This window comes from Periplaneta americana, chromosome 1 (assembly GCF_040183065.1).
Source record: "Periplaneta americana isolate PAMFEO1 chromosome 1, P.americana_PAMFEO1_priV1, whole genome shotgun sequence".
NCBI lineage: Eukaryota > Metazoa > Arthropoda > Insecta > Blattodea > Blattidae > Periplaneta > Periplaneta americana.
The window spans coordinates 66,986,700-67,008,738 of NC_091117.1; the positions used below are offsets into that span (position 1 = coordinate 66,986,700).

Below are 22,039 nucleotides of genomic sequence, written 5' to 3' on the forward strand. Positions count from 1 at the left end.
CGGAGTACGAAGGAAACTACCTCAGAGCTAGTTTAGCCAAATTTGGTACCGTTTCAGAACATCACAACAGGATGACTGAAATTACGGATGAGATATAGACGTTATAGTAGCAGTACTGGTACCGGTACCGATACCAAATTTGCAAAAGCCGGGTAGGCCTATATTTAACCGAAATTCCTCAATAGTAACATTACATCAATTGTAATAGATTCTGATGTCTTTAAACGACAATCGTAAACATTACAAATAAAATAGTACATAACAAATGTACTGTACATCACAAGAGATCACAAAGTACATTTAAGAGTGTATAGATGGCATATGGTAAAATGCTTTCCTTGAACTAATTTTGAAATAGCAATCCTTGATTCTAACGTGTCATTAGCAAAGATGACAGTCATGTGGTGTTACAGTGCAACCAACAATGAGAACGTAATTTGTCCATATGAAAGCATGTGATAATGTTCTTAAAATATATAATATGTTAGAGTGAGTGTGAAGTATTTCTTGCTATCTTATACTTATTATGTAATAAAGACATTTTTGTCAATGTATTTACTATTTTAATACATTACGCATCGCAAACAAATCATTCTTGCCGGTTCGTACCGGGCAGTTGTGTTGTGATTGGGAGACGTTGCCCTCTGTCGGAATGTTTATTAATGTAGTTTTGACATGCGCATAGAGTGTGCGTGTAGGAAATGGGTCGATCATGGCGGCTTGTAGTGTATTTTGGTGCTTTTAGAAATGTGATGCTTTTTCACATTTTCCTTAGGAACTTCACATTCTATTAGAATTCTTTTTTATATTCTTTAAAAGGACGTTCATTAAAGACTTTACCAATGCTGAAGCAATTGCAAATGGGCCTTCGTGCGTTCTTATTACTGGCATCAAGAGTCTGGACTTGTGTGTGTTTCTTGTTGAAGAAGCAGGTTAGAGCAGTAAGTAATTTAATTAAAGTTTAGTTAGCATGCAGCAAAAATTGCTGTATTAAGCATTTAAATAATGATTAATTGAGTTACGTGAGACCACAATGTAGCAAACCAAAGTGAAGCAAATAGTTAATACAGGCTAACTTCAGAGGAGAGTGTTGATAAACTTCGAATCACACATTAGTACAGATTGTCGTCTGTGATTTGGAAAGAGGTAGTTGTCATTTGAAATGTGAATTTTGGAGACATGTTATATAGGCCTATTTGCCTACTATGAAAAATTGTCACAACGATTATAGATGAAAGTAGTCACGAGTATTGTCGGTGGCATGTAGCCTATAGGTAATTACACAATCTGGTGGACTTAATATGTTATTTCAACAGTTGTAACAGTTATATTTCATTAATATTTTATATTGTCAACAATGTAAAAGTAGTTGTAGGATTCTGACTTATACCACCTGCGTAATGGCTTAGTGCCAGGAAATGGTAGAATTTCTGGCAACATTTACCCAAGCTCTGTAGGAGTTGTAAGATAAATGTTGTATAAATTTTAATATCATTTCATGTTAAGGTAATAGTGTTCCGTAGGCCTATCTATATTGTGAGATAGAAGTGAGCTACCTTTCATGGTCACTGTGATTTAGGCCTAAATGAATTCGGTGTCATTCGAGATTTGGCAAGAAATAGCAATTATAAATTTTTATTTTTAAGAAACTTCCTAAATCATTGCGAGACCAAAGTGACAAGGAAAGTATTACATAATGTGGTTGAGAAATATTCTAAACATAGGAGTGTTCTCATGCCAGTCTACGGTCATTTATAGTTGACAAGCTGTTACAATAAGTGAACAGGATCGTACTTCAAACGTTACAATGTAATTATTTAATACTTTTTCTTGGTTTTCTTTATTTTAAGAAAACATTTTGGAGAAACTTCTTTGTGAAATAATTTTGCTTAACAATAGGCTTATATTACATTCAAATCTCTACCATTAGAACACAGTCCACTGATTTAGCTATTTGTTTTTCGTTTCCGATAGAAGGAAATTCATTACTAATTAAAGGATTAGATTCACGGTTTCTTTTAGCTATCTGTCATTTGTGCTACTTCTTTCATTGTCAACAACTAACAATACATGCCATCTAGTATTACAAACTCGAACAAGAGACTCCATGACGGCATGACACTCTTCCTCCCTACAGTCAATCGAACTGGTAAGTAAGATTTCATCGGAATAGGACAGTTTTGTTCTGCAGTCGTGAGTGTGATTTCATTAGAGAGTACAGTAGTGTTGTGCAATGGTGAGATATTCACTATTATTTCATGGCAGCCCATGACATCTTCGTTTTCTTTCCCAGTTAGTTGCAGAACCTGCTTTATTAAACTTACCTACTAACTTTGATATTGCTGTTCGTGTTGGAACTTCCAAGAAATTTACGTCTAAATGGTTGTCTTATTCTGCCACACAACTTTCTGCACGTGATGTATTTCTTCAAGATGAATATACCAGGACACAGTGAATATTTCACCATTTTGCACAACACTACTGTACTCTCTAATGAAATCTCATTCACGACTGCACAACAAAACTGTCTACTCTGATGACATCTTACTCACAACTGACAGCAGATAGGAAGATCAGCGCGATTTCATGAAGGGTAATGCCAGCAATTGCATGGGCCTCGGATCGCTGATTGGCCGAGCAATGTTTCAGGACTTCTAAACTGCCCACGCTGGCACATTGTAGTTGCGGTACTTTTATAGGTTAAGTTAAGTTAAGCCACTGGCGTAGCTCTGTCGGCTAAGGTGCTTGCCTACTGATTCACAGTTGCGTTTGGGCGCAGGTTCGATTCCGGCTTGGCAAATGTCAGGTAATCTATGGCGAATCCTCGGCCTCATCTCGCCAAATATCATCTCACTATCACTAATCTTATCGACGCTAAATAACCTCGTAGTTGATACTTACTTACAAATTGCTTTTAAGGAACCCGCAGGTTCATTGCTGCCCTCACATAAGCTCGCAATCAGTCCCTATCCTGTGCAAGATGAATCAAGTCTCTATCATCATATCCCACCTCCCTCAAATCCATTTTAATATTATCCTCCCATCTACATTTCGGCCTCCCCAAAGGTCTTTTTTCCTCCGGCCTCCCAACTAACAATCTATATGAATTTCTGGATTCGCCCATAAGTACTACATGCCCTGCCCACCTCAAACATCTGGATTTAATGTTCCTAATTATGTCAGGTGAAGAATACAATGCGTGCAGTTCTACGTTGTGTAACTTTCTCCATTCTCCTGTAACTTCATTCCTTTTAGTCCCAAATATTTTCCAAAGAACCTTATTCTCAAACACTCTTAATCTCTGTTCCTCTCTCAAAGTGAGAGTTCAAGTTTCACAACCATATAGAACAACCGGTAATATAACTGTTTTGTAAATAATAACTTTCAGACAGGCTAGTTGTTTGTAACAATCCCCACGGTAGGTTTTCACCTGACGACAAAGAGAGATCCACTCTTCGAAACGTTGTGCTACAATTTTTGAAAATTAGCAATGGAAAAAGTCCAAACAGCTCAACCATGGTTTATTATTATTATTATTATTATTATTATTATTATTATTATTATTATTATTATTATTATTATTTCTGAGAATGTATTTTGGAACAGGAAGATATGAAGTATATGGTCAGGAAATTAATAGAATATAATATTAGGGCATTCGATAAGCAATGGCAAGAATGCTGTAAATCAGTGGTCCTAGCAGTGACCATTGAAATCTTGTACTACGTAATAGAGCAGCGATTGTTTAAAAAATTGGCATTATTGAAAGTCTCGAAGTAGCTATATTTTGTAAATAGGCTACAGTGGCTGTTTCTGATATGTAGTAAACAATACAGCCTATAGGTACTTCATAAAAATCCAAGTTGCAAGAGAAAAACATCCTGTGGGAGAGAAGTCTTATCACAGTGAACTATTGTAAGTTGGGTGAAAGCGAGACATTCACTTTCAATCGAGAGTTGAATTCCGACGAAGAGCTTTAGATTGATCAGTGAGAGATATCCAGAAATGCTGCTGCAGCTGGAGTCCGCCACCTTCCAAGAATTTGGTAGTCTGTTGTTGACATGGCAGGAGACTATATTTGAAGTATGTAATGTCAAAAGTAACCTAAATAAATTTAATGTGAAACAGTAACTATGTTGTCATTACTTATCGAATGCACTAGTATGGGAGTAACAGTAAATTCTAATAAATAATTGGAGACACAAAAATACAAAATTTAAAAATTGAAGAACAAATAATTATGAGATTACGACGAAATAGAATACTAAGGAGTAAAAATAAATGAAAATAGTAATTATGATGGAAAGATTGAACATAGGAATAATAAAGTTAAATTTGCTATGTAAAGAATATAAAACAGCCTTTAACAAAATAAAAAAAAATTATAACACAGTTGTTAAAACTATTACATTTATGGAGCAGAAATTTGGCCAGTGAAGGAAACAAATAAAGCTAAATTATTGGCAACAGAAATGGATTTCTGGGATCGAGCTATCAAAACCTCAAGAAGAGAAAAAATTAAAAAAGAAGTTATTAGGCAAAAAATGCCAATCAAACTCACAATTTTTGGATGACATCTTAACAAATCAGTTGAGATGGTATGAGCATGTGCAAAGGATGAATGGAGAAAGACTTCCCAAAAATGTATTCGAGTGGATACAAGAAGGAAGAGGAGAAAATCAAGAACTACCTGGTGAGATGGGATAACAGCAATTATGGCAACAAAGAATTTGGAAGATGATCTATGACGCAATAGAGAAGAATGGAGAAGAGCAATCGGAAGATGTCAAAGACATTGAAACCCCAATATATATTGTACATACAGATCTAACCCAGTGGTTTCCAAACTTTCTGAATGTGCAACCCACTTTTGGGCAGCTCTTCACTACTGTACTAGTCTTTGACACTATTTTAAAAATATTAGTCTGTGTAAAATTGTAAACGACTACAATTTTACTCAAAACAGTGGTTACCGCCAAAGTATGATTTTAAACAACAGCTTTTTTTGTATTTTCGGGAAGAAACTCAAAATAATTACGACAGTAGACCCTTTTCGCACAGAATAGATAAAAGTTTTGTATAAAAATACCTCGAGTTTGCATAAGAAGATCTTACATTTTTTTTATAACATTTATAACCTTATGTTTTTCATCTATTTGCAGTTCATCAAAACAAAAGCGACAAATCTCCTTAAACTTGAAAATGATAGTACTGTGAGTGTATGGAATATTTAGTCCAGATTTGAGATAGACACATTTATCACATTAATTATTTTTTACTTTATAGGCTAGGCCTACTGAAATTTTTTAAATTTTTGTATTAAACCTTGTTAATGTATATATTTATAAATACAAAATAAATGTATGTTCATAATGCGTTTTTTTATTTCATTTTTTAAATAATCTCGCGATCCCTTCGGCTCTTTACACGACCCCCCCCCCCCGCCCGACCGCAGGGGTCACTTTGGAAACCTTGGGAACCACTGATCTAACTTAATAATCTCTTAGAAGTACTGTCTTCGCGCTACGAGTTGGCGCGGGGAGTAGATAGGCGGGACGGGGGAACTTTACACTACACTCTGACCTGAAAACTTCGTCCACTTACTTGGCTACATGGGAACGGAGTCAGACATAAAAGATGCCGCATCTTCGGTGTTGTCGCTATGACTATCATTATCACATTTTTCAAAATTTCTGGAGTATGATCTGTCCATGATAATCGTCTGTTTATGTTCCAGCCGTGTATATTAACTCGAATCTCTCAACAAAGCCATTAGCCCCACCGCCCCCATCCTGATGAACAACAATGAGTGTTCTGGACACATTTGCGGTAGTCAAAACTCCCGTAACATTTTTATCTTGCCAGAACTTCAGAAACGTTAAATTGGTAGGCCTATCTATTAGCCGCATTTCGTCCAGATACAAAATCGGTTTTTCCACTTTCCTAAGCTTTCTTATTTGCTGTAGATATCTTCACGTATTCTAATTTACAGTGTTTTCCTCAATTTTTTTTTGCTGCACACTCCTTCCACCTGAAATCCTTCTTCTTCAGTATTCGTCTCAATGTTGTCTTTCATTTCAAATCAATTTTCTCTTGTAAAAGGGTAGACATTTGTTGCAGCTTGGTACTATTTTTTTACTCGTTAATTAACGACACTGTAATAAGTACTAGCTTCTTCAGTGTCGATTGAATTGATGATGGCGAGATGGTATCTGGCGAAATGAAACCAAGGATTCGCCATAGATTACCTGACATTCGCCTTCCGCTTGGGAAAACCTCGGAGAAAACCCAACCAGGTAGTCAGCGCAAACGGGAATCGAACTCACTCCCGAGCACAACTGCAGATCAGCAGGCAAATGCGCTACCTCCTGAGTTACGCCGGTGGCCCTCTTTCTTTTTCAAATAAAAATTCTCAATTATATCTTTTTTGTCAATCTCCCGTCGAAGTCATCTACATTTGCATTTCGGTAGTCTGGACGTTTACATTTTTTTTCTCCCTCAGGTGTTGACAAGGCACTTTCTTCTGTGCAGTCTTTCATTTCATTCCTTATACGCTGTATTGTTCTTGTGGATAGATTAGAGTACTTTTCTACCTTTGCTGTAGGTTTCGTAAGAGAAATGCAAAGGCACTGTTGTTCTTTTTCTTCATCACAGAATTATTTTGCACTTCTAATAATATTCCTTTCTTCGCTATAGAGTGTCAATCCTTGTTTCCTCTTTGTCGACATATTTACAATAAACAAAAAACTGCTATAAACCTAAATAATAACAGTATACAATAACATAAATTCTATTAACAATATTTTTATCAACACTATTAACACGAAAAGCAAAGGATAACTAAAGCAATACAAGATTTGTGGTATACTGAAAACAATTGTCTTGCTGAAACTAATAAAACACTACAGTAAAAACCCCACAATTATTTTCACAAAGTCGCAAAGATTCATAGACACGTGCAGTAGATGTTTGTGAAACAGGAATATTGCAGTGAACAGCGCGGTGCGCATGCGCGACTGTTTCCCCTCCGCCCCGTCTAAGTACCTCAGCCGCCTTCTCCTGGCGTGACAACAGTAGGTGGTATTATATTTATGGCATCAGAACCTTTGATTAAATGTGGCTTAGGTAATACGTGTACTTATGGCTTTTTTGTACTAAAATGTAAGTGCTGCATACAGCATCTGTGCCAAACTTTATGCATACACAGATATATGAAGCTTTCTATGCTAGTTGCAAAACCAAGTAGGTGACTGTTGCCAGAAATGAGAATTGTAATGCACTCTACTTGCATTGCTTGCCAGTCTTATTGGATGCCAGCAGAACTGCATGGTACATTGTCTTCTTTAAAGAGATGGAACACAGATTGTCATGTCTCACATTAATATCCGAGGGTTTGATCTGTGACAGGCCATTTCAGTATTGCCAATCTTCGAAAGCCAAAAAGCTGCACTGAAATGGAAAATAAACTGTATATTTTATCACAAAACCATACAGTGCTAATTCATATCAAATTTGCTACAGCACTGTAGGATATACATAATAATAGAAACATCAATGCATAATACAAAAGTGACGCCTATAAATTATTAGTTAGAATTAGTGATATAGCCAGGAATTTAAGATGGGAGGAGGGCAAATTTTGGAAACAGCATTTTAAAAATTTGCCTGTAACTTACATGCAACATACTTAAAAAGTATATATACTGTATAATAAAATTGTTTAATACTTTGAAATTAGAAATCAGTTTAGACTCATCAAAAGTCGTTATGAAACCAAATACATTCTCCTCCATTGCAGAGTGAATGAGATGTCAATCATGAATAAATTTAGTTAATATGTTGAAGATGGTAGCTTCATAATTGCTTTGAAAATTATCGGTTAATTTAAAACAGCCTGTTAGCAGAAATATAAAGGATTTGTTATTCCATGTATTGGTCATTGTCGGTAGAAACAGTCAAATAATATTTTTCTTCCAGTGTCGCACTCGCAATTCCAATGTTGAATTGTTTCTTCATGGTTTACATCTAATATAATTTTTAATTATTATATCTTGAAAATTGGAATGACTTCAGCCTGATGAGCCTCCCTGCCTTTGCTAGGTCAGAATCAACATTTACAGCCATTTTGTTTACTTTACGACTAGTATTGGAGAGCGAGAATGCTCATGGGCCAATAACGAGCTCATATTTCCAATTGAGGACCGTTTTTGCGAAACTTGCTAACTGCAAAATTTTCAAAATTGAGATTTTGATGGATTCGTTAACATAAGGTATGCCTCTACATGATGTTCAAAGCATCTTAGTAAAATTGGGTTATTTCTCTTCATTGTAATATGTCAAAGTGTGATCGTTTTTCAAAACTTGCTTTCTGCTATAAGTGAGAGATACAGCATAACTTGCTTACTGTAGTGTTTTGTCTCTCTTGTAAAATTTAGTTTTTTCAGTTAGCAAGTTTTGCAAAAACGGTCCTCAATTGTTCCAATTACCACTTTTATTGTATCTAGTGTAGTTAATATTGTATATTGTTTTCAGTGCTCTTTTTTTTTTGTTTCTTTTTGATTTGCTCTTTGGGTCAATGCCACTGTACAATGTACCCGCCATTACAGTAAATAAATATTTACTTTCAGATAGACGAAATGAATAATTTAAATGTTCATGAAAACACACAAGAAAGAAAACCATTGTTACAGATAAGAAACTTATGATTAAATGCCTTGTAACCAGTAACATTGATACAAAGTCAATAACTCAGACTTGTGAGACTAGAAGAAAGGATGTTCACGGGGTGAGGGATGTCCAGACTGGAACAAATATTTGTAAATTGAACAGTAATTGCAAAAATTATTCTTTTACTAATTGATAATTTCGCAGGACCGTATTTAATGTGTACGATTTAATGTTTGAACTGTACACCGTACTAATAGGGCATAAAACCATAAATGTACAGTTCAAACCGTATGGTTGGCAACACTGAACCATTTGCTATCTTACATTCTAGTATTTCTTTGCAATAGTATCTTCACCAGCTTGTAAGCTTTGCAAGGGTTGATAATTTTTGTATTCATTTCTTCGTATTCTTTATTTTAACACACAGTTTGGAAATATTAAAATCATAGTGGATTTACATTTTTTTTTCACAACATTTCGAAGATTCATATGAATAAAAGAGGATGAGGGGTAAGAAAGTGGATGCCTGGTTACCCTACCTTAAACAGAATTAGTAGGAGTCTGGCTGTTGCTTATTACTGAAGAGATGAAGCACAGTTCATAGGAATATATATTTACTTATTGCTTTCAAGGAACCCAGAGGTTCGTTGCTGCCCTCACTTAAGCCCGTCATTGGTCCCTATCCTGAGCAAGATTAATCCATTCTCTACAGTCATATCCCACCTCCACAGGTATACAATCTAATAATAATAATAGTAATAATAATCAATCAATCATTCCAGTGTCATAACAGCTGTTGCCGTCTTCCAGAAACCAAACACCACTCTTCTTTGTTCATTCATTGGCCTGGCTCTAATTCTCGAGGATTCATAGCTGCTAGTACACCCTCCATCTAAGTCTTCTTTGGTCGTTTGTTTTTCCTTCTTTCTGGTGGGATCCATTTCATAATTATTTTTGGTACCTAATCATTGTTCTGGCATTCTTTCGATATGATCATACCATTGTAACCTTTTCCTTTCTATTATATCTATAATATCTGGCTCGTCTTGCACTTCCATAATTTATTTTATTCGTCCAATTCTGTACGTAAAATTCTTTTTGTTTCCCTAGTTGAAATTTGCCAAACTTCAGCTCCAGGCCCTTATGTTAGGATACTTTGGACTCTGGTTTTATATATTTGTAATTTTCTATATTTTGTAATATTTTTGCTCCACCAAATAGAATTTAGAACATTTGTTGCTTGTTTCGTTTGTGTAATTTTGTTTTTAATTTCCACTGTATTATCTCCTGAATGGTCTATCTTTGTACCTAAATAAGTGCATTCAATAGATCGTTTTAATTCTTCTACATTATCAAACTTCAAATTTTCATTTTCTTCTCCTATACATAAATATTTAGTTTTCCCTATATTTATGTATTCCATATCATGGTAATCTTGAGCTAATAATACTTGGTCGTCTGCAAAATTCATTGAGAATATGTGTGTGTTTTGAACTGATATACCCATTTGTTGGCATTTCCTTCTCCAGTCCCTTAATACTCTTTCAAGATAAAGACTATTTTAAATAGCGTTGGGAGATAAGTTGCAGCCTTGCCTTAATCTCTTTGTTACTTCGAAGCCCTCTGTATTCTGATTTCTAATTTTTATTTTCGAAACTGATCCTTTATATAATGATTTAATAATAATAATAATAATAATAATAATAATAATAATAATAATAATAATAACGAAGTTTGATAACTGCAACTGTTAAAGCAATTATCACCATAGTAGTCAAATTAAATTATGCACGTTAGTTATAAACCACCTTGTGTATAAAATCATTTTGATTCACTTTGCTTTTTCATAATAATTCATACAGGTACATATATTTACCTAACTTTTGAAGTATTTTCTAGGAAATTACGTATGTTGCATATATAGTTATTGTCTTCTTAATTAAGGTTGATGTGTAGATTATTGTATTTGAAAAGCAAAAGCAATAAAAGGGAAATTAATGACGGCAAGTCATTGTGTTGAGTTACGTGTAACAGGACTTGCAAAATATTAACCAATCACATGAATGATGGCATAGTTTATAATGTTAAGCATTTATGTATTTTAAATAGTGATTGACCAATTTATAGATATATAGATTAACACTTCAGCATTGGTGCAATTTTTAATGTTTAGTTTCTTGGATTTGGGTTTGGAGATTTACAGATTGTGAAGTTGTTTTATTTTAGTTTTCTTCTATACAGTTTTACCCATAGTATCGACTTCTTAATTTTTTCTTTGTATATTCGATACTAAAATCTCTCCATAAAAGCTTAATATGTATGAATAATGATGAACCTATTGGAATAACAAAATGATGCCATAAAATACATTACTACCACCATGACATGACATGACATAAGCAACTTCTCTCTCTCTCTCTCTCTGTTCTGAATGTATCATAGCCTGATGGCTTATTGTGCTTGTTGGTGTAGTTTGTGATTGCAAGATGGCATTTGGCGAGATAAGTCAGTGGTTTTGCCATGGGATTGCATGGCATTTGCTGTGCAGTTGGGCAAAAAGCTTGGAAAAACCCTACCAGATAATCAGCCTAAGTGGAATTTGAACTCAGGCAGAGAGGAGCAGTCTCATGTCCAACTCATACCATCTGAGCTACGTTGGTGGTTAGGCTACTTTTTACTTCATCACATTAATTAAATGTAAAGAGACTTATGTAATACAATCACAAATAGTTGCAAAAAGATTCAGAACATGTGAAGACCATGACATAAATGGAAGGATAAGAACACAAAAGAATATCATAAGTGAAATGTTGGTAACTGGGAGCACCTAGAATTGTGGATAGAACATAGTGGAGGCTCTGTGTGGGGTCAGTGAGGAGTTAACATGTTTCATGTTGTGAAACTGATTGATTTGAAAGGCTGTAATGCTGAAAAATAATCTATTTCGAGATTTTCATTTAAAATGTTTTCAGCATCCCTCATACCAAAAAAAAACTGATTTTCGGCATGTGTACATGGTTGGTCATAACCTTTGCTTGGGGGTCCAATGTAAAGAAAACCCATATAAGCACACCTGCTATTACAACTTTATTTATTCATTTTTACACATATTCCATATCAATAATTTTTGTGCCCATCATTTGCCTCTCAAGCAACAAGTGGGTTATCAAAAAATGGAATGGCGACTATTTCAGGAACACTGTTTTAGAAAACGAAGTGTTCCCATTTTAGAGAGATCCTGATAGCATCCTTGATCCATAGGAGGTTTTGTTTCGTGCATGATAAATCAGCATGCTTGAAGGCAGACTCAATACAACAGCAGCATTGACTCCTTCGGGAACACAGTGGCCTGGTACATCACCAGACATAATGTGGCCGAGCATTTTAGGACAATAGTGAAGAAGGCAGTAAAGAAGAATCTGATGATTTAGGAACGAGGACATCATAGGTATTCTTGGAACCGATGACACACCTCACAACTGTTCTAAATAGCATGGAATAGATACAAATATCATACTTCTATATGGAACTGAAATTTGGACATCTCGTTAGCAAAACAAGAAAAGGATAGATACACTGAGTTAAAATTGAATTTTTTCGAAAAAGTATATGATACATTCTATTGGATCATAAACGAAATGGAGAAATTTTAGAGGAATTAGGAGTAGAATCTGCATAGACCCCAAAATTAAAAAAGATGAGGTTAAAACATCTATTAGGCCTAATTCGTTATGGTTGAAGAAGATCGTCATCCGTAGAAATTGTAAGTGAAATATGAGAGGGGCTACAACTTCGACTTATTCCTTTGTTGATTGAAGTTGTGCCCTTTACAAATAATGTCCTGAAGCTGTATATCATCTTGAATGATTTTTTGTGGTGCATTATGTATAATGGTGATGCTAGCAAAGAGGAATAGGAGGAAGAATACGACTGCAAAATTGCTATCATAAGAAATTGCCCCAAACATATCTAAACTTACCGCAGATTGCACTTGGACTTGTGATTTGAACCCAAGTCTCTGACATGGAAAGTCAAGGCCCTAACTATTCGGTGAACATTGCATCCATCAGAAAGAAAAAAGTCGTAAATACGAATTGTTTAATATATGACATTAATCATAGTGTGGAGATAGCTCTGTCCTGATAGCATTTCATCCTACAGTTCACTTAATTAAGCTTTCGTGTTATCTCATTCATCAGGGATAATAATGACATTGCAGTTTTAAGTGTGTTTGCTGTCATTCTTAATACAGCAGCTCCTCAATACACTTAATAAATTTAACAGTGTGGTTATACTCTGTGACAAATGGGACATTCATTGAACGTTATAGTACTTTTAGTATGTTGCAGTATACAAACATACATACATATGCCACTACGATAATTTTTTTCTTCTCTTGTAATTTAAAGCTTTGGCAGCGTTTATTTCGAGATGTAAAGAAATAATGGCAATTAAAACTGTTGTCGTGTAGTTTATAGACTTTCTTTTTTCATGAAAATATTCCTCGAAACATTTTGTCTCTGCAGACTCGAATTTGCCTTGTACAATATTATGAATGCAGTAGAAAAAGTTATATTGGCCAGAAATCTAAATGGCTTGAACTTTGACTTCTGTTATCTGTCTTCATTCCGAAAGCTTGTTGGAATATTTGGAAAAATGAATTTCATGACATAAAAAAACGTTGTGGTAGAACATCTGGAATGCTGGGATAGTTTCACAAGACCAGGAAATTACTGGGAATTCGTATTATTGAACATGCATTGTGAAAAGAAATTGTAAGCCAAATAAATATATGTGCAGAAATTGCTTTGATGCATTCATATTAGTGTTTTTGGTGTATTAAAATACAGATTTAGAGGATAATTGCAGCTTGGTAGAATTAAGAAATCTTGTCATTATACCAGTTTAACGTTATTTTAAGTTTTTTGTGTCCTGTTTTAGCTCTATGTGTAAGAGAGTTACTAATTTATTTTTTCTCCTATTTTCCGTTCCAAATAAGTACTTTAGTATGATTCTTGGCATCTCTCAGTGCAGTCCCTACCCGGAGATCCAATTGAGGAACTATTTTACTTCTGGAGAATTTTACATTGAGGGGTGGGACTGCATTGGTGTCAATGCAGCTTCTGTGGGTACCTCTTTGCTACTTGTTAGCTTAAACAACAAGTTTAAGGCCCCAACGGGAATCTATAATGAACACCGATCAAAATATCCCTCATTTCTCGTGAAAAACAACAACTGAATAGACTACAGTGGACTATAGTGGACTTTATGTTGTCAGCAAACAGCTGGATACATTAAGTAGATTGATTCCTATTTTCCGTGTTTATCTGTGGCTGAATATGTGGGTCTTGAATGTATAAGTGGACATATGTATAAATGAACATATGAGTGTAATGCCTTATCTTTAGAGGATGAGGAGTGAGTTTAGAGTAGTTTTGAAGTAACATTCTTAGGAGATGAGGAAATAAAACGCCATATTCAATTTACAAGATAAAGTCTTCTAATATGTCTTGAATGTGTTCATATTTTAACAAGACGTGTATTTCTTTCTGTTCTAGGTGGTACAGCATCAACCAGTAAAATATGAAATTTTTCCTCTTTCACCTCTTTCTAGACACAGGCTCAGTAAGTACTGTTGTTGTTGTTGTTATTATTATTATTATTATTATTATTATTATTATTATTATTATTATTATTATTATTATTAATCAATTTAGTTATCAAGGTTGCACCTGGTAAATATTGAGGGTTATATGGTTTTTTTTGTTTTGTTTTGTTTTTTTTTTTAATTTCATTCTTTAAATTCTGTAGATCAGTTTGCAATCTCCATTTTTCATACTTTTTGCGATAACATTGTTTTCCTCAGTCACTGCCGAAAATGGTTTTCCACTTTTCATTTTTCAAAGCGATTTTGACACTGTTTGAATTCGCCAAACTTCTAAAGACAACTGTTTCACCTGAGGCAACATGGTCACGAAATGCTGCATCAAGTGTTCTAAAGATTGGAAATCATTTACATCATCTGTAGTACAACATACAGAGGAATCGTTTAGTGTGCTGTTGTCTATGTTGAGGATTGTAATTTTTCGTGTCCTATCTTAGGTGATCTTAACTGATCTTTCAGTTTTGCTGTCCCTGGTTATAGGATGTGTATGTCACAGTTTGAATGTGACAGATTTGGAAAGGGCAAAAGTAAATAAGTCTGATGCTAGAGTTTGATGTGGATATAAAAGAGTTGTGTTAGGACTTCTAAAGCTTGAAACTGAAGTTTAACTGAACTAGCATCATGATTCATGACAATTATTTATCAGTCTGGAAAGAGACCTTCACTGGTGTCAGACAAGGCTGTGGACTTTCACCTCTTCTATTCAGCATTAGGCCTGTGTGAATGCAATTATCAGAGAATTCAGGCATACAGGAATATGGCCTTTAGACTGAGTGAGGTGGCTCAGTGATAACACACTAGACTCATATTTGGGAGGTCCCGGGTTCAAATCTGTGGCGCTTAATCACCATTATCATGTTCATTGATAAAATTGAAATCAGTTTAAGTGAATACAAGCCATATATTACATATGGCAATAGAAATAGAATTTCAACTACTATAGTCCATGGCCTACTGCAATACACATCAATATGACCTGATCAGTGTTTCCCAACATTTTTTGCTTTGTGGAACCATAAAAATATTTAACTAAACCTCGGGGAACCTCGACAGCGAGACTTGTAGTGTTTTCACATGGGCTAAAGTATAAACTTGTGTTGTACAGTAAATGATTCATATCACATTTAAGCTTATTACAGCTTGAAAAAAAATTAAAACAATATTTATTTAATAATACTATTGATAGAAAGACGTTCACTTTCAAGTTATAACTTACAAAAACCATTATTACAGATGCTGTTTATATATATTTAGCCAAAACTATTTCCAATTTGCAAAACATGTTTAGAAGATTCACCCTCAAATAGAAATAAACAGTTCCTCAAGTGTATAATTCGGTTTCATTGCAAGGTCAATGTGTAATTTGTGCTTGTTTCTTAGTACACAATAGTTTTATTGTAGGCCGCAATTTTGACAGGCAAACTCGAAGCTTTCCGTTGATGGTCAAAAGTCTATTTTGTTGTTAAGCTTTAATGTTTGTAAAACAAGAAAATGCTTGTTTACACAAATGAGATATTGAGATTTGGAATAATATGGTGTATTTAAAGCTTTCTGTGAGATTACAGGAAACTCTTTTCTTGCCAGTGGCCAAAACACATCTAAAGATTGTTCACTGAATTTCACTTTTTATGTTTGATCACATTTCAATTTAGCTAATTGCTCTTCTTCGTCCATTCTCAATAAATTTTCTACACTGCTAGGGTAATCTATGAAAGGATTCTTGATCCAGTCGTAAATGTCCGATGATAAAGAAGGGAAGCAATTGTCAAGATTTCCCGATAGGGATTCCAAATGGTATGGTTGGAAACTAGTGGTATAAAATCTTTATGCTTGAATGCGTGAGTCTGGAACTGAGATAAGTATGGAAACATGTCAATCTTTCAGAAGATGTTTTTTCCAGCTAAGTTCATGCAGTGTCTGACAGAAAGAATGATATGGTTGAATTACAACTGTTCGTGAAAGATTTAACAATATCCATGGAACTCCTATCATCAGATTGTAGAACCTCGGTTGGGAATTGCTAACCTAGGTATTAAAGCATGTAAAAATATTATGGGGGTTATATCTCCTACATGCAACCTGTTTGGAGCACCTCACCTGCCTTTGGTTAGGAGTCTGTATGACTTAGTTGGGAAAATTGTTAGACAACTCCATCAACCATATCCTCTCTTCACCATTTAGCGGATGCTTATGAATGCCATGACATATCAGCATGCTGAAATGTCATTTTCCTCATTTTTGCTGGAACAGTTACAGTACTCTTTGCAACCCACGTGTAAAAATAAACTTAAATTAAAAAAAAATACATAGTGAAATACCTGTGAATTGCTATTAGTCAAATACCTGTGAATCGATATTTATCTATAGCTGTCCTAATTTTCGTAGATGACATGGCATTATTACCTATTTCAAAATATGATTTACAAAGATCAAAGAAAAATATTATGTGAGAATATCCACTAAAAGATTGAAAGTAACGAAGTACGTGTATCAAGCAAAATTTATATAGATAACACAATTTTAGGAAGAGTAAATCAATTTAATTACCTTGGCTTTATGTTATAATTTTTTACAGAATTAGATGTTCCAGACAAAGTTTTAAAATATCATACATCCATGGACATAATAAATAGTGTCATGAAACTTTGTTTGGTCCGACATACTCGTATCCATTTGTACAAGACATTAGCAAGACCTGCCCTATGCTATTGTTGCAAAGCATGGATCCAGCAAAAAAGAGATGAAAGTAGAACATTGGTTCCCAAACTTTTTGAAGGCACAACCCACTTTTGGACAAGACTTCAGTTTGCGACCCCACTACCATACAGGTTCTTGACTCCATTCTAAAAATACAGATCCATATAAAATCGTAAACAACTATAATTTTACTCAAAACCCACTGGATACCACCCGAAGTACATTATTAAGCTATAGCTTTTTGAGACTTTTGCGAAGAAACTCGAAACAATTACTACAGTCACAGATGGATACTAAATCTGTTGCGTTCAACTGGCTGAAATTAAAAAAAAATATATATATTTATAAAGGAAAAACCCATTGAAATAGGATGTTAAAACTGTTGACCAGTTTTCCATCAAAAGAAAACCTTGAGTTTGCAAAAAAAAAAAAAAAAGCTCTTAAATTTTTTATAACATATGCAACTTCGTTTGGTAACATTTGCAACCTCATACAAATTAAGTTTCTCGTCTATGATTACCATCAAAACAAAAGCGAGAAATCTCAAATTTTAAAACAATATTACTTTGTGTGTGTCGAATAGTTAGTTCAGATTTGAGAGGCTGTGTTCTGACAAACAGGCACACTTATCACATTAGGTAATTATTTTTTACTTCATAACTGCCGAATGATTTTTTTGGTTTTTATGTTCAGCATTGTTAATGTTTCTAAATGCAAAATAAATGTAAGTTAATAAAGCGTTTTTGTTTTATTTTGTAAATCTTCTCGTTACCTCCTCTCACTTTGGGAACCACTGAAGTAGAATAACAGCATTTGAGATGAGGTTTATGCACTGATCAGCAGACTGTACTAAGTAGAACCGTAGAAGAAATGAAAACATCTTAGAGGAGCTTGACATGATGCCTATCACTGATAAACGTTATTGAACAAGTAATAACTACTTCACTGTGTTAATATCATAATTGTGATGGTAAATTACCTGAGTGACTAGTTTCGATGTGATTTGCATCATCTTCCAAATTATAATATTAACACAGTAAAGTAGGTATTACTTGTTCAATAACGTTCATCAGTGATTATGTTAAAAGAGTGTATCCAAGAATGAAGAATGATCCCCATATTGGACTATATTTTTGTCAGTATCAAAATAACTGGCATCACCATGCGAACAGAATGTCTAGATTTTATTGTAGATCGTAACAGTTCTTAGAGGACTGTAACATGACAGGATGTTGATGATGATATGTGACCTGTTTTCCATGTTATCTTTTACAAACAAGGAGGGGAAATCACTGGACAAATTGTGCTTCATTTCTGAATGTTTGAGACCACTGGACTAAACAGCTTGTGATGGTTGCATGTGACATTGATGCCTATTGGTAACATTGTTCTGGCAGTCCTCACTATTTTTTCTTTGTTGACATAATACACATAGTAATGTATACATCAAATGTTTGTTTTCTGTTAATATTTACCAATGTAACATTTATTTTAATTGGCATACGCGATTTTTGGCGGCAGAATGTATCTCGTATATTATTGCAACTTGTTATCATATCCTATCATTTGTACTTTGTAAAACGTCTGTTACAATACATGTTTTGTATTAAACACAGATTAGCAAGATAAATTTTGATACATGCTATGCTATCAGATTCCTTATCTATCACAATAATTGTAGAAAGGGTTGTGCCTAGAGATAATATTGTTTATGAAAGATGCAATGATAGCTTGTTCTGGATTTATCAGTTTATTATGAAATACGTAAGCAGTTAATATTTTTGTGGCTGAAAATGTGATCGTAAAATATTAAAACACTGTAATTTTCTCGTTTTTTCAGTTCCATTTCATCTCTTCCTATTGTCTGTAGTAATCATTCACTCGAATTTGTCCTTCCTTACTGCATATTTTCATATCTTAACTCTAAGCAGTGGTTGCACAAGTTTTATCTCTTCCTATGAAGAGTTACAGATAGTGTGTCCGTATATAGCTATATCTCTAAAGCGTGCAGGAAGTATGAAGTACAGCACCCATCTTTCTGAATTTCAGCACTAGATAGTCAGCTCCATGCTTAGGTCATCCTTTATCCTCTGAAAAGACCTGGTGCATCATTTTATAGGAAGGACTCATCCATTTTTTTCCCCTGTTATTAATTTACCATCACTTTATTGCTCTTAATATCTAAGATTGTCAACTTGACCACGTCGCAATTTATAGTGGTAAAAGGCTTTCTTTATATTGTAAATTATTCATTATGTAGTTATACCCATAATGTAAAATTGTCTTGTGTCTATGTGTAAAAAGTTTCTGATTGGTTGAAGTGAAATTTTTACCAATTCCCTGATTTTATTTTATTTATCCACGAAAGAAAATAGGCAAAATTAAATTATTGTGATCTGCATGCCTTGGGTATGGGTGAGTGGTTAGTCTCTTTGCCTTCCACCATGACAACCCAGGTTCAATTCTCTCACCATTATCATTATTATTCCACCAATACTCTATAATCACTGTCACTCTGCAAGGTCCCGAAAAAAATGACTGAAGTTGTACACATTGGGTCATATTCGTAGATATTCTTAGCACGGGCTTCCGGTGGACGATCAGCGAACTAACGTTTTTCATATTCATAAACCAGTGTTAGCGATATGATATGATATGAATCCTGTACAAGTAACCAGTCGATAGCTGGGGCTAGTTTAGCATGCTTGTAGCACGGGCTAGCGAAATGTCTATGAATAGCACCCATTGTGTTTAATAAAGACTATTATTATTGTGATCTGCTTTCTTTTGTGGTTTTTCCTACCATTCTTTGCACCATATAAAATGATAATTACCATAGTGATGTTACTGTTACGCGTTTTTCTACTAGAAATGTGGTATTAATAACAACATAATTTATACATGATTTTTCAGTTTGACAGCCTGTCATTGAGACAAGAAATAAATTGAAAGATGAGAGTGAAATTGGCTAATTAAAAATTAAGTATACTAAAATGTGTAACTTTTAGATTATGTCTAATTGACATGAATGGTAACTTAATCGCAGATATGTGCCAGATATTACAATTTCTGTTGGTAATTCGTTTTCTTCATATTGCAAGTTACATATTGTCCAGTTATACTTATAATGTAAAATTATGAAATCCATCTTTATAAAAGAATATTCATTGTCGAAGTAGCCAAAAATTTTGCTGATTCCCGGATATTAATTTTTGTAAAAAATGGTTGACAGTCCTAGTTATATCATAATCTAATCATCTCTGAATAACTTTTGTAGTTAGAAAGGAATGTTTTATAAATACAATTTCCATTTCTTCTTCATATCCCACAAAAAGTTACTGTCCCATTCCAAGTTACGCTTATTGAACACACTTTTTCTCTCAGGTCTTCCATCCAACTTTGTTATCATTTACTAATTTATATTAATCACATTTACATACACAAACCCCATTCTTTTGCAGATAACATGTTTTTATTGTTAAGTAAATTATATAAATATATTTTCATCAAAGTTTTAATGATTACAGAATTTTCCCAACTAATCAATAAACTATACTTCCTTTTCTGTAATTTAATTAATTGATCTTTTATTTGTTTGATAAAATGATGTGTAATGGTAATTTATTTTTTGCAGGTATAGTGAAGCGGAAGGTGTTGGTTTTAGATTTGGACGAGACCTTAATCCACTCACATCATGATGGTGTAGTGCGACAAACTGTGAAACCTGGGACACCGCCAGACTTTGTTTTGAAAGTCACAATAGACAGGCACCCTGTGCGATTCTTTGTGCACAAGCGGCCACATGTTGACTACTTCCTAGATATTGTAAGGCTGATTATATTTCATTGTCACTTTCTTTGTCTCTCAGAATACTGCTTCTTATATGTTTGCAATATGTAAATCTGTAGGGATATATAATGAAAATATGCAATTCTTATTTTCTCAGAGATGGAAATGGCTTGTTCTGCCTGTCTCTTTCTATCTCCGTCTATTGCCAACATCGAAAAAACTACATTCTAAATATCACATAATAAGTAGCCTACTGGAAAACAAGGATGATAATGACGTGATTGTTGATTCCTGAGCATTAAATACATGCATAAAATGTTAAGAAAGGAAACATATCAACCATTCTTTATGTGTTAACTCTGAGTAATAAATTAGAAAAATATTTGCGTATATTTATTTTTTATTTTCGAATAAATTGTTTTACTCCTCAATTCATGACGCATATAACTATTGCTGTGCTGCCTTTACTTATGCAGTAATTAATGAATAATCATAAGATTTGTTTGGTTATTAAAGATGTTGTATTATAAGACTGAGAACCACTGCAATAATCTCGAATTTTAATTCATTGACTATCATTTTTACTTTGCCTGTAAACTAACTTTTTTATTTTTTTTTTGTGAGTGGCACATATTGAACGGCTTTTGGGTTATTTTGTTGTAGTGCTTCAGAATTTACCACTGTTGATTGGCCTGTCTAACTTGTGTGAACAGTTGAATAATAAGATACAGAAAGGGCACATCTAACGAATGTGATTTTTTTTTTATATTACATTATGACATTAAGAGCTCTATCAGAACTATGTGAAAAGAGCGCTTACAATTACACAATAACCTCTTGAACATTACGGTGAAAATTTTTGCAAGATGCAGAAAGGTCACATCTACTGTGTATGTATGTATGTACAGTATATATATATCTGTGTGTGTGTGTGTGTGTGTGTGTGTGTGTGTGTGTGTGTGCGCGCGTGAGTGCGTGCTAAATGCCGTCTTCAAAGACCAGAGCATGATAGAGGATATTGTGGTGATGAAATTCGAAATAGGAACCATCTTGGTATGATTATTAGTTTTGGAGATATTAGAGACAATACCCAGAAGTCAAATGGGGTAATAGTTACATTTGATTCATAACGTGTAGTAATTGGAGTTAAATGTTAAGAACACAACAACGATGTGATGTATGTGACATGTACTGGACCCTGAAATGATCGGATTTCTTGGC

General features: G+C 34.2%; 1 protein-coding gene across 3 annotated transcripts in view; it reads left to right on the plus strand.

Annotated features, from left to right (window-relative positions):
- Positions 1–675: 675 nt before the first annotated feature.
- The window catches only part of Dd (CTD nuclear envelope phosphatase 1-like protein dullard), a 51,019-nt gene continuing 29,655 nt past the window's right edge, over positions 676–22,039 (plus strand). The window contains exons 1-3 of one of the 3 annotated variants that reach the window (XM_069821635.1): positions 676–932; positions 14,226–14,292; positions 20,664–20,854. In XM_069821635.1, the coding sequence (XP_069677736.1) occupies positions 843–932; positions 14,226–14,292; positions 20,664–20,854 (348 nt within the window). In that variant the 5' untranslated portion in view covers positions 676–842. Of the gene's footprint in view, positions 942–12,957; positions 13,006–14,225; positions 14,293–20,663; positions 20,855–22,039 lie in introns of those variants that run through there. The other 2 variants (XM_069821626.1, XM_069821642.1) reach the window with 2 other exon arrangements.